General features: G+C 31.8%; 2 protein-coding genes across 4 annotated transcripts; both read right to left on the bottom strand.

Moving 5' to 3' along the window:
- Window positions 1-51: 51 nt before the first annotated feature.
- Window positions 52-944, bottom strand: LOC124420994. Of its 3 annotated transcripts, none has more exons than XM_046955623.1 (4): window positions 735-944; window positions 575-645; window positions 357-513; window positions 52-293 (listed from the first exon to the last, which is right to left on the bottom strand). In XM_046955623.1, exons 1-4 carry the CDS (start codon window positions 886-888, stop codon window positions 175-177), a joined length of 501 nt encoding a protein of 166 aa, XP_046811579.1. In that variant the 5' UTR covers window positions 889-944; the 3' UTR covers window positions 52-174. The 3 variants fall into 3 exon arrangements, with proteins under 3 accessions (XP_046811579.1, XP_046811580.1, XP_046811581.1); XM_046955624.1 differs by having other exon boundaries at window positions 52-287; XM_046955625.1 differs by having other exon boundaries at window positions 388-513.
- A 1,622-nt stretch (window positions 945-2,566) lies between these two features.
- LOC124420993 lies at window positions 2,567-12,623 on the bottom strand. Its single transcript, XM_046955622.1, has 3 exons — window positions 12,353-12,623; window positions 7,453-8,379; window positions 2,567-3,194 (listed from the first exon to the last, which is right to left on the bottom strand). Exons 1-3 carry the CDS (start codon window positions 12,414-12,416, stop codon window positions 2,884-2,886), a joined length of 1,302 nt encoding a protein of 433 aa, XP_046811578.1. The 5' UTR covers window positions 12,417-12,623; the 3' UTR covers window positions 2,567-2,883.
- Window positions 12,624-13,967: the final 1,344 nt, after the last annotated feature.

The following is a 13,967-nucleotide window of genomic DNA, read 5'->3' as shown; positions in this document are numbered from 1 at the left end:
TCTATCTATCTATCTATCTATCTATCTGTCTATCTGTCTATCTATCTATCTATCTATCTATCTATCTATCTATCTATCTATCTATCTATCTATCTATCTATCTATCTAAATGGAACTAAGCTTAAAAAAGTTCTAAATGCAAAATAATTACCTAAAACTAGACATTTAAAAGGATCAGATAAAATTTCTTTCTGCCATCGTATCTTCGGATTGAAGCTGAGAATTTCCTTTATTTTCCTCATGTATCTCCTTGAAGAATGAGTAGCTAAACCAGAAAATAGCAATTTCTATAACTAGGGAAAAAAGTTAGTTGAAATAATTATTTAAGAAGAAAACAAATTGTTTAACACTCATACCAAGTACCAATACAACAATCACAAAAATTACCAAAATCGTCAAAATGGGCAAATCAATTGCTACAGCTTCAAACAATCCTGAGCCCGCAATTAGAATAGTTTCAAATATAATATAGACACAAAGCAACAGCCAAGGAATTATCATGTACTGATATCTCTGTAAATATAACAAATCTATAATGTTAATTTTGATTCAGTTGAAAGTAGTGTTTTCTTACCTTAAAAATACCCACTATAAAAAGAATAGATATTAAAACTGCAACAGCACATAATAACATTGATCTGATAGCTGTTAAAGATTTCATATTTATATATATTTTATGAATAGTTAAAGGAGTTGTAGTTTTTTTTGGCAAGGGATCTGAAAATGTAATTTACCTTCTGATTTTAAATATTCTCCACGATCTCGATCTAAAATATTGTCGTAGTGTACATAAGAATTATATATTGAAATGAAGTATTTTACAAAGCCCACAATATTAATAGATGCAATAATGACTCCAGCCGTATAACGAGTCCAGAACCAACTCATATTGCATTAAGTAGTTTAATTATTAGTATTTGTGCATTAGTCGTGAAATTCTTAACGTCTGTAGGTGACTGAATTGAAAAAAAACAACTTTGTACAAAGAGGGGAAACAGGGTTAAGAAGAAGAGCTCCTAAAGTAAAAGACATGCGTCAACTTAGTGCCAAAGTTGTTGTTTGTTGGCTTGTATAAAACTTTTTTATATTAAATATTATTATAATGTATATATATTTTTACCGTTAAAATTGAAAAACTGAAAAAATCTAAAATTTTTAATCAATTTCCAAACACAGACGAAAACAAAATTAGAATGCATAAGAATAAACTTTGGACAACTTTTTAGATTAACAACAAGCATTTTCTTTTTTTCTTGTGTTGGGTTCAATAACACGCATCGATTGAGAGAATCACTTATTGTTCTTGCGATCAAAATTTCAATGAGTTATAAACGGAATGATAAAAACAAATTCCTCTGTAGTGGCATATTATCTTGGTGAACATCCTTCACTTTGGAGTTGCCGATAGATATTTCCTGGGGAAAAAAAACTTTCGTTTGATACAGATCGGCTGTCTTTGGCCAAATATTACTCGAGTTGTTTTGGAGCGAAAATCCAATTTGACGTGAGAACATTTACTTTGGAGTTATTGGAATTGTTGCCGTAAGAAAACATGGATCCTTTAGAGGTGTCAAATTAATGAGATAGTAGATGAATCAGAGTTATAAATGTACAGGATGTTTTCCTCTTGAATCGTCGTATGATAACGTTTAACTTTTCTTCATATCATTGTCATGGTTTCATGTCTTTACTATGGCTTCGTACTACGATCCACAGATTCCATTTGCGTGGTTGTAAACGGATGAGTTGCTTTCCGAATGTCACTCAGAGTTTGAATAGCTTAAGTACTTCAGCAAACTGTTTATGCATGATCCGGTGTCCGATATTTATCTTAGTGATAACATGGTTGAGTCGTCTCCAGATGACCCTGTGCTTGAAAAATCCCCTCTTAAAATAGGCTAACAACGCAGCAGTTAATGTAAAGTCCACCGGATTTAAACCCTAAATCCTCCGAGAGCATTTTAACATGTCAGTAGCTAAGGTCAACTGGATCCTTAATTGTTGAATCTGGCACTACGGGAACCAGTCTTTCGCAGGACTTTTTCTATTCTTATTGTAGATAGTAAAGCTCTGCCTATCTATACAACAAATATTCCGAGATCATGTTATTGCAGTTAACATGTCAGTACCTCAGGCCAACAGGAATCATAATTGTTAACTCAGGTACCTCGGGATCCAGTCATTCGCAAGACTTCTTTTGTTGTTGTAGCAGAGACACGTGTAAAGTCGGTGTAGCTAGGTTGACAATCCATGGTCGTTGTTCGTCGAACTTCGAGTCGTTCCGGTGCGATGAACCGATTGTCGTGGGAACGAGACTTGTTCTGAAGTATACAATAATAATTCTTTCGACTTTGCTGTTTCTGCCTCAACAGATGCCGTTGCGGCTGCACGATTATTGATAGGAAACATCGGAGCAGAATTTTGTATTAAAGTGAAATCATGTCTAGTAAATGTTCCGGTAGCATGCTCCTATTGTTGCCTCATCAACAGAAGTCATTAGAAACCTCAGCAGTATCTAAAAGCAGCCATCATCCAAAGGTAAGTAAATACACATACACGATATTTTGATATTTTCTCTAATCTGAACATTTTATTCTTTAATAAGTTAATACTACATAATATATATATTTATAGAATTTTTATTAAATATACATTTAAAATCAAACCACATAAAACAGCACACAACTTAATATTTGAGGTTCTTTAAAGGTTTTTCATAAATTTTTCTTATAATTCTTTTACTTATATATCTATATAAAAACGACATCGATTGCATTCGTTGTTAATTTACAAAATAAAAACAAACCAACAAAATTAATAATAATTTATTAATTGTTCAAACAAAAAAAAATCTTTTTAACATCGTCCACTCTTTGTAATCTGTTATTTACCCAAACCCACCCACATATAATTGGGATCTATAAACTGTGAGCTATGATCCCATTGACCATGTGGATTCATGGCCACCAATGAACGTATCTTCTGTGATGGTCTATAGAAACGTATGGCTTTAATCCATTCTGCAGTTTGTTGATCGGTTGCTGCATTAGGTTTGGTAAGATGATGTTGTATATTGCCAAAATTTGGATCACCTTCGAGTAGTTTTTGTTCATCGGAATTCCATTGATACTGTTCGCTGACGTGGACATTTTTGGAAAGATCGCGAAAAAATTTACCCAAATTTGTCATGGCACCTAGGCGAGTAGGGAAATGGAAGAGATAAAGTTTTGATAGTATTATTTATTGTCTATATATTAATGAAATTTAGTTTATTAATGGACTTATCTATATGGATAAAGGCAGGTTAACAAATTTTTAACACTGAAAACTAGGCATACTTCTCTAAAGGAATAAGAAACTGGCCTCGAGAATCTGTCAATCACATCAAGTTTTTGATATATCGTGCCCTAAATTTTGAAAAAAAAACTTATGATTTTGTCCATTTTTTGTTCTGGGGCCACGTTCGGATTAAGTTTCTAAGTTTTTCTTAAGTTAGAAATCAGCCAACTGGCGCTCTAAGAACTGTGTAGTCCATTAGAAACACTGAAAACTATAAACTGAACCCAGCAGTTCGACGGGAGAGTCCCGAACTGACCACTTAACCTACCACTTGTGGTGGCCCCTAGCCACCTGACTACCCAGGTGACCGACCATTTTAACATGGGCTTGTCCTACGAGGAAGTCAATCGCCACTCTACACCCTACAAAGAGACAGTAAAGAGTCGAATGCCTTCGCTCTCGCTTACAAAGGGGACACTAAAGGGACGACTGTATTCATTCTCGTTTACAAAGAGTTAATTTGTAGATGTTTCCAAAATAAAGTGCGATGTTGTTTCAGAGGTTTTATGTGACGTAGTTTGGATAAGAATCTCTCAACGTCTTCCAACAACTTTTTTTCATTCAATCTGATTTAAAAATCTCCAATGTTGTTTCAGTGGAATCAATTTGATGCATGTAGAAGATTTATGTCTATGCAAAACGCACGCTAGGCAACTTATAACTCTGCAATTTAGACAGTTTTGTTGCATTTGAAATGAGAGTGGAAACAGTTTTCTAACTTCTCTTCGAATGTCATACCACATGCGTCAAGAGCGATAGACGCTCTGTCATCGCAGAGCCCTCTCCTCAAATGCCCTGCTTCCACATCCAAATGAAAAGATTCTGAACGATTCAACGACCTATTGAGATATCTCTCTCTCTCTCTTATCCCTGTAGTTAAGGGGTTCAGGCCCATATACCGAATTTCAACTTGTGTTTGTGCAAAAAAAAAATATATCGTCACTTTATAGATTACAAAAGGAACAGACAGAAAGCTAATCCATGGAGTCCATATGTTGATGATTAGAAACATAGGGAATTTCCTGGAAATATCAAAGGAGAAGTCTATCGGTTTATTGTCATGGTACATGACAATAAACCTATTCGCTTAAGTTTTTTTACTTCTTTCTAGACTATAGGAATAGCGAAAGCTCGCGCTTTCAATATGGACTCTAAAATTACGCCTGTTTTAACTCTTGTTTACAAAGAGCATGTTCGTGACGAAAGGCGAATTAGAAAGCAGCATTCAGTTAGAAGTTACGGCAATTAATATTTTCGCTTTAATCTTTACTCTTTAGATTACAGTTGTCACTTGACTGTATTTACAGTCGATTACTAAAGAAACTCAAAACTGGCAATTGTCTCTACCCTCGTTAACAAAGAGTGAAGAAAAACAAATCAGAGTAAAAAGCAATGATAATTTTCGTTTAAAACTCTACTCTTTAGATTACTTGGGAACAATCAAGTGGCAACTGTCTTTACAGACGCTTAGTATAGGGACTCAAAATTGACGACTGTCTTTACTCTTGTTCATAAAGAGTAACGAAAACAAATTAGAGCCTTAGACGTTAGAGGTGCTTAGACTTTATTGGAAATGACTGTAATTTTCAAATGCATTGACTCTTTGTCAAAAATCGGAAAAAGTCAAAACTCGAAGTATAATTTTCTAAAGAAGTAAGCTGTTCTAAGCCCAAATCTAGGGTCAAAATTTCTCAATCACATCAAAGCTTTAAAATATAAAATCCTACAGTTTGTAAAAACTAAGTTTTCGTGCATATTTAAGACGTTTTATTAAGTTTGAAAAACTCAGTTCGGAGACTAACTGCGAACCCAATAAAGGGACTTTTTGATACTTTTTGGTTCTTCAAAAGGTATTTTTTAAATTTTCTATAATATTGAACCTAAAACTATGAAATTAAGTATGCCCAAGACTGAGTACCCATTAAAGGAGACTTTTTGATACTTTTTTGTTCTACAAAAGGTACTTTTTGAATTTTTTTTATAATATTAAACCTAGAAACATGAAATTAAGTATGTGGAGCCCGTATTAGGAGAGAACCTATAAAAGAGAACTTTGTTAATAATTATTGTACTGGTTATTCTATTTAACACATCATGGTGAAGGGTATATAAGGTTCGGCACAGTCAAATATAAAACTCTTAGAGAGGGATTTGGCAATCAAATGCCAATTAATAATCAGATTAGTTAATCTAAACATAAATTGTTTTTTTATGTTAATCTCCGTTGATGATTTTGTGTAGGGTTCTATAAATCGACTTTCGAACAATCGACTTTTTGTTGAAAAAAATCGAAATCGACTATTTTCTTCCAAAAAAGTGGATAACTCGTCTGTGAAAAAAGTCGAAAACTTGACTTTATAAATAAAAGTCGAAAAGTTGAAAAAAGTCGATAAGTCGAAAAATGTCGAAAAGTTGTAGTTAATATAAAAATAAATTGACAATTATGTTAATCCCCTTTGATGGTTTTGTGTAAGGTTCTATAAATTGATTTTTGAATAATCAAACAATCGACTTTTTGTCGAAAAAGGTCGAAGTCCAAAAAAGTTCATAACTCGACTATCGTCTGTGAAAAAAGTCGAAAAGTCGGAAAGTCAAAAAAAGTCCATAAGTTGAGAAAAGTCCATAAGTTGAAAAGTCGAAAACAGTGGCAAAAAGTTGGAAAGTCGAAATAAGTTGAAAAAAGTCGATAAGTCGAAAAAAGTCGAAAGAAGTTGAAAAAGTCGATAAGTCGGAAAAAGTCGAAAACTCGAAAATATTAGAAAAAGTGAAAAATAGTCGAAAATTTTAAAAAAGTGGAAAAAAAGTCAAAAACTCTAAAATAATCGGAAAAAGTCAAAAAATAGTCGAAAAAAGTCGAAAAACGTCGGAAAAAGTCTAAAGAATTCAAAAAGTCGGAAAAAAGCATAAAGTTGCCTATTTATAAAAAAGAAGATGACAAGAATAGGTAATGAAAACTTAAATTTAAAACAAAAAAAGTATATTGTGAAGTCCCTATTATTTATACTAATCGATAAATCAATCATTTTAAAGTTTTCTTTTAGTAAAAATTTTACTAATTTTTTTTCATCAGCTGTTTAAATCACTTCTATTGAGCGCTTAAACTAGCAAACAAAATTAACGAATTGTATACTTAAAAACAACTTTCGAGGATTAATTTTAATTTAATCCCTAATCCTTTACTTAAAGATTGGCCCTTACTTGTTAATTATTTCAAAAATTATTTTCATAGAAATACTTCAGTTTTAAATATCTCGAAGAATGAAAAAGTACTAAAAAGGGTAATTTTTCGTTCTACAAAAGGTACTTTTTTGAGTTTTCTATAATATTGAGGTGAGAACCTATAAAAGGGGAATTTTTGATACGTTTTCGTTTTACAAAAGGTACTGGTGAAGGGTATATAAGATTTGGCACAGCCAAATATAGAAATCTTACTTGTTAATTATTTCGAAAAGTATTTTTATGGAAAAACTTCAATTTCAAATATCTTGAAGAATTGTAAAGATATTACAATGGTTAAACATTTTGTGCAAAGTCGTTTGGTTAGAATTTCAGATGATCCCAGCAAAAACTCTGTAATGGATTGTAATTCCATAATGACTATTTCAATGAATATTTACTTGCCGTCTGCATTACTTTGAATTACGCAAGTAATGACTTTCTTTTTTTTCGGCTTTGTCATTTATTTGATGCACAATAAAATAGCTAAGTAGTCGTGCAGTGTGTAGAAAATTTAACTAACAAACCGAAGTCCCTGGTTCGTATTCTTATTACAAAACTACTTACTCAACAACTTCATTGTAAGCAAAACATACTTCTTTAACTCCCTATTTGTAAGCGAACGTAGAAGTACTTGCCTCCAATGACAAGACACCTTCCTGAAATAACAAGTTAAAATGCTAATGAAGGAAGTAGTGAAGAGAGGTTTTAATAGCATTTTAACTCATTACTTTTCAATGTAAGTTTTTCCTGAGACATAATAGATTAGAGTAATTACCAATATAAAATGTAAATTAAAGCGATTAAATATGATCCCTTACATAATATATCTCTATAATCTAGGAAATTAAGAAAACATAATCTATTTCCTTTTGCTAATATCTATCTGCCACTTACCTCCACTGACAGCTGGCAAAAATGGCGTATGAACAATTGATGGTTTAGCACGTTTATCATACGGCTTAAAGACACTCTTCCTTATCAGATAGTTGGCATGAGTGTATGACTGTTGTTTGTCATGCGAATCCCTATTATGGTCATTGTCATTACGTTCAGCCATCTTGTAATTAGTATTTACAACATTATTGTCAGCATAATTTAAATTTTCATTTCCGTTTCCGTTGCTAACGTCTTCCTCTGCCGATGTATTGCCCTCATCAATGGTTTCTTCTACATCGTTTACATGATAATTTGAGATGTTGTCATCCTTTACAGGAAATAAATTCTTCTTCAAATCATCATCATCTTCATTGGCGTAAGTGCGTTTTGTGTTTTTTGTTGTTCTAACATTTTGTTTTTCTTTTGTTTTAAAATGTTTTTCCATTAGAATTGGTAGCATTTCGTTTTGTTTGTTATAACGGATATTTGCTATAGACAAAGATCCTTGTTTGTCACCCACATTCCCATCTCCTTGATTACCATGAACAATTACAAATTGTTGTAAACTATGACGTCGTTGTTTGTCATTAATGTCTTTGTCTTCTATTGAATGCTTTAGTTTTGGCCAAATTGCATTTTTTATTTTATAACTATCAAAATCATTTAAATTTTCAAAAGTAATTTCTCCTGATGTCATAGAATTTCCTTTGTTGCCTTTGGTTTTTGCTGTTGATGTAGTTGTTGTTGTTATTAGGGGATAACGTTTATAATAATAGTTTTTATCCCATATCTGCCATAATGGTGTTGCAACAGCATTACGTTCTTTGAACAATTCATCCGTATAGTCATCAAATATTTGATATGTATATGGTTTCATTAACAATGCAGGGGCAACAATTGCACCATTTGCATTCACATTCATACTACTGCCACATACTTGCAACACTATTCAAAAAAAAATATATAATACAAAAACATATAATCAAACTCATTAACATCACTCTATAATAAAAATAAATCGATTAAATAGTTTTTTTTTTTTTTTTAAATAATGTCCTTTTTGATGCTAAAATTCATTATTATCAAAATGGCAACATTCATCTATTGTTAATTTTCTTTGTCATATTTATGTTATTTTTTATCTTTTATTAAATAAGTTTGTAAATTTTAACTACACGTTCCGCATATGCACACTAGACTGGTTCTTAAAAAAAAATTTGTTAAATTACACAGTGCAACACGAAAAAATAACCATCACTATATGATAAAAGACCAATAATTAGAAGACCCATGTCTTTCAGTTTTGCCCATAGTCATGCCATTCTATAGTTGAAACAAAAAGTCGACTTTTCGACTTTTTGCATTTGGTTAAATACGACATTTAGACTTTTTACATTAGTTAAAAGTCGACTTTTCGACTTTTTGCATTTTATGAAATGTAAATTTTTCGGCTTTTCGACTTTTTTCATTTAACTAAATGTCGACTTTTAGTATTTCATAAGAAATTTCGACTTTTTCCGACGTTTTTCGAATTCTTGACTTTTTTTTAATTAAAAGTCGACTTTTAGACTTTTAGTATTTTATAAATAGTCGACTTTTCGAAATTTTTCGACTTTCCGACGTTTTTCAAATTTTCGACTTTTTCCAAATTTGAAACGAAAAGTCGACTTTTCGACTTTTTGCATTTGGTTAAAAGCGTCATTTCGACTTTTTTGTATTAGTTAAAAGTCGACTTCTAGACTTTTTGCATTTTATGAAATGTAAGTTTTTCGGCTTTTCGACTTTTTTCATTTAATTAAAAGTCGACTTTTAGACTTTTAGTATTTCATAAGAAATTTCGAAATTTTTCGACTTTTTCCGACATTTTTCGATTTTTTGACTTTTTTTATTAAAAGTCGACTTTTAGTATTTTATAAAAAGTCGCCTTTTCGAAATTTTTCGACTTTCCGACGTTTTTCAAATTTTTCCAAATTTTCGAATTTTTTCGACATTTCGACTTGATTTGACTTGACTATTTTCGACTTTCCGGGTATTTTCAACTTTTTCCTACTTTTTGACTATTTTCGACTTTTATTATATTATATTTTCGAGTTTTTTCCGATTTTTCGACTATTTTCTACTTTTTCCAAGGTTTTTCGACATTTTCATATTTTTCCGACTTTTTTAATATTTTTGACTTTTCGACTTTTTTCGACTTTTTACGACTTCTTTCCACCTTTTCCGAACTCTTTCGACATCTTTTGACTTTTTCCGACCTTTTTCGACTATTTTCTACTTTTTCCGACGTTTTTCGACATTTTTATCTCATTCCGACTTTTCTACTATTTTTGACTTTTTCCGACCTTTTTCGACTATTTACGACTTCTTTCGACTTTTTTCGACCTTTTTCGACTTTTCGACTATTTCGTCTTCTTTCGACTTTTTTCGACCTTTTTCGACTTCTCGACTATTTTAGACTTAGTACGACTTTTGACCTTTTTCAACTTTTATTTACAAAGTCGACTTTTCGACTTTTATTTACAAAGTCGACTTTTCGATTTTTATTTACAAAGTCGACTTTTTTCAGTTATCGACTTTTCAACTTTTTTCGACAAAAAGTCGATTGTTCGATTATTTGAAAGTCGATTTATAGAACCCTAGCACTTTGTTGGTTATAGGTCCCCAAAGATTTGGGGACCTATAACCAACAATACTTTAGGGAAATTAAAAAAAAAATAACTTTTTTAACTTTAAATGTTTACAATTTTTGTTCTTTGTAATAAGAGCCAACATTCTCTCAGAAAGTAAATCGAAATTTCGAACGGTTTGCAAGATATGAGCCTTTCTGGAAAGGGGACTTATATGGGGGCTAGGTAAAATCGTGGATCGATATTTCTTATTTTTCAATACCAAGCAAACTGCATCAACTACAAGTATTCAGCTAACTAGCTAGCTACTTTCTACTTCCTACAACTAGGAAAATAGAATATGGGAGGGAGTATAAAGAGAGTCGTGTTTGTGGTCATTTGATTTAAACCTTTTCACATCGGCATTGACGGGGAATACTTCTGCACGAAGTTTGTTTCACATATGAAGAAATGAATTTTTCCTGTAATGTGTTGTACGGTCCATAGAGCGAAATATATCTTACACTGTTTCAAAATACCGAAACACCTAAAGGTTTCTTTCAAACACATGAAAAATGTGTTTAGTCTAACGGACATCGCACTTGTTTAATGCCCTAAACATCAAGACCTTTCGATTCCTTAGATTCATTCATATCGTGCCTCATTGTCCCAGTCTCTAAAGGGTTTGATCTATAGTTAAATAAATAAGAATGACAGATATTGCTGTCATTGGCAAAAGAGTATATAGAGTTGGCTATATAGAGAAGAGGGTAGGAGAAAGAACGGAGCCTTGCAGTACGTCTGAATTAATCTTAAACTCGTTTGATGAGATTAAATTTAACAACTCTTATAGTGCGATCTCTGAGAAAGCTCCAAATAAACGCCACAACTTTTGCCAAATTGGCGAATGAAATCTCACATTATTTCTGCGAAAGGAAGGGCAAAAGTTCTTTCGTAGAGCGACCTTTAAGAAGAGCTGTACTAGTACTTGGTCTCTAGATATTTGACAAGATGGAAAATTATCATATTTTCCATAATATTGCAGAAAAAATTGGAATGTTTCAATGGACTGAAAATCACTTTCTGATTCGACTTAATGATACCTGTTCGTCCATAACTTCAACAGATTATATCTCAGCTACTATAACATATTTTGAAACAATTCTAATACCTTTTGAATGTTGGAATCGATAAGTTTTTTCTGTAAAATTTTAACAAAACGTAAAGATATCTCAAAAGGGGAATTGAGCCTTTATTTTAAAACAGACCGAATGGAGTTCGATTATAAATGCAGTTGTCTTAGAGCAAATGTAAAATCTCAAACTTCTTTATACAATCTCTCAAATCCCAAATATGAAACAGGTCAAATTCGTATTTAGTTGTGCTCAATCTTTTGGAAATGTATAGCTTGTTAACGGAACTCAAGCGGAAAACTAAAGAAAATATCAGCAGTAACACGTTGTTACACGGAAGTTGGGGGATAAAGAGGTTTCTATATTGAAGACCCATAAGTAGAAATATATCACCATTTACCTTATCATAACACAAGCCTCCAGGCAAAAGTACGAGCCAATAATGGAATGTATAAATTGGATTAGAATAAATATGGCTTAATATATTTACCGACAGCTTAAAGGCAATTAGATCAATATCAGGTAATAGAAATTAATCGAAGGTCTTATGGGATTGTAAGAAAGATTTTACGGAATAATCTTCCAGAGGCAAGGTTTACATCATATGGGCTCTAGGTCACTAGAGAGTAGTCGGCAACGTAAGGACGAATGTAAGCGCTTTAAAAGGAGCTGAATTAAGAGAATCCCATAAGGCCTCTTGGAATAATGACACGGTGGATAGAACCACAAAGATCCTATGGGTTGACCCTGATGAGAAAAAGTCGAGAAATCTACTCAAAATGAGAAAGTTTGAAGTTAGTATGAGTAGACACACAGGATTACGAGCACATATATATATAAAATTGGCCGTTCGGACTCAGACGAATGTAGAGCATGTGAAGAGGACAGTGAAACTGTCAGGTATTATATCGAAGTTAGATCCAAGTATCTTGGTAGTGATGTTATTCCGAAAATAACATTCCTGACTAACAGTGATTGGAAAATTCTTAGGAATTGAGTTCAGGAAACTGAGTTAGTGTCCAAGGTGGATTTCTTTGGATTTGATGTACCATACATCCACCTATCAATCTAACCATAGGTCGTTCGTTAATTGTAATTGTTAAAAGTGTATAATGTATAAGATTTCAAGTTTCTGAAACCAACATAAGCTTTCCTCAGATTAACATATATTATTCATACCTTTCACCACAAATATCCATAGATAAATCGTTCCAAATTTGCGTAAACTTTTTATATGATTCATTTTCTTAAATGAGCCATTAAAATTTAAATAATTTCCAAAAAACGTTAACAAATTTTTGTATAATTTTTTAAATATTTAAACTTTTCAATTAACTGTTAAATACACCACCACATTTTTGTTTAAAAGAAAACCAAAATAAATTTATATTTATTTTATACTTTTCTCTTGATTTGAAAGCACTCCGATCGAATAGGCGAAACGTTGTAAAGGTTGAAATGTACGAATTTAACTACACGAATTTTGTAAAGAGCAACGGTTTTTATAACCGAAATGTTTCGCACACATACAATAGAACACAACACATGCACGCATTCACATTATTTACAATACAATGAAAATTGTAAGGAGTTAAAATGTTTTTTGTGTTATCTGGCCGAAAGTTGGAAAGTATGGGAAACTGATAATTTTCTAACCTGACTGTTGTATTTGTAACCTACCTGTTGTATATTTTTTTTGGCCACAAAACAGCAGACACATATACTTACCTCAAAGCAAACAATGAGTGAATTTTTGAATGCAACAATATCTAGCAATAATTTGTATCTTTGCTGCATGTTGTTCAGCGCAGTAATGCGCAGGCTTATCAATGCTAAAAAATAAGTTTAAAATAAAAGGCGCGTATTGGTATTTAGGGGCCAACATCATATATCCTTTAATTTCAATCTAAATCAATGTTTTGTTGTTAAAAGTATTTTGTAATGAGTTTTCTTTCAGGTATTGTTGTTGTTAATTTTATCATAATTTCTATTATATAGTTTTGTATTTTTATTCCATTATTTTGTTATATTTTTATATATGAAACGCTTGGGTGTAACCATTATATATCTTCTTAAGTATTTACACTTATATTGTTTGTTCTGCAAATTGTTGCAAGGTGTTGTTGCGTTTGTTTGTTAAGTAATCTGACACAACAACAATACAGCAACATATAACTTGTTTTTCTTTTTCATTTTCTTTTTTTTTTGTGTTTAAAGATATCAATGACATTTTTTTCGTTTTCTTTAATTGTCAACGTCACTAATGGACCAATTATATTTTGGTTTATATTCTGCTTATGGACGAAAGGGGTTTTTCGATTGAACCATTTTCTTTTTGTCATGACAACTTAGGTTCAGGTGTCAAATAAAAAAAAAACTTTTTTACACCAGATGATGTTACTTATATACGCCTTTAATGTTTGTTATTTAAGTTGTATTTCGTAAGAAAGTTCTATTTTGAAAATACAAAAAAAAAAAACAGAATATTTAGAACTTTTAAAAGATAATAACAACAAGAAACTTATTATACGTTACCTTAATTGTCGAGAAGTTTCTTAATCAAATAGAAATGATGTTGACAATATTGCTCTATTAAAGAGTATAGTCTAGACTAGACTATAGCCTAGTCTAATCTATAGACAAGTCTATAGACTAGACTACAGACTAGATCTATAGTCTAGTCTATTAAATAGTATAGTCTAGTCTATAGTCTAGTCTATAGTCTAGTCTATAGTCTAGTCTATAGTCTAGTCTATAGTCTAGTCTATAGTCTAGTCTATAGTCTAGTCTATAG

The sequence above is a fragment of the Lucilia cuprina genome, chromosome 6 (assembly GCF_022045245.1).
Source record: "Lucilia cuprina isolate Lc7/37 chromosome 6, ASM2204524v1, whole genome shotgun sequence".
Taxonomy (NCBI): Eukaryota; Metazoa; Arthropoda; class Insecta; order Diptera; family Calliphoridae; genus Lucilia; species Lucilia cuprina.
This window is presented reverse-complemented; position numbering and strand designations above follow the sequence as displayed.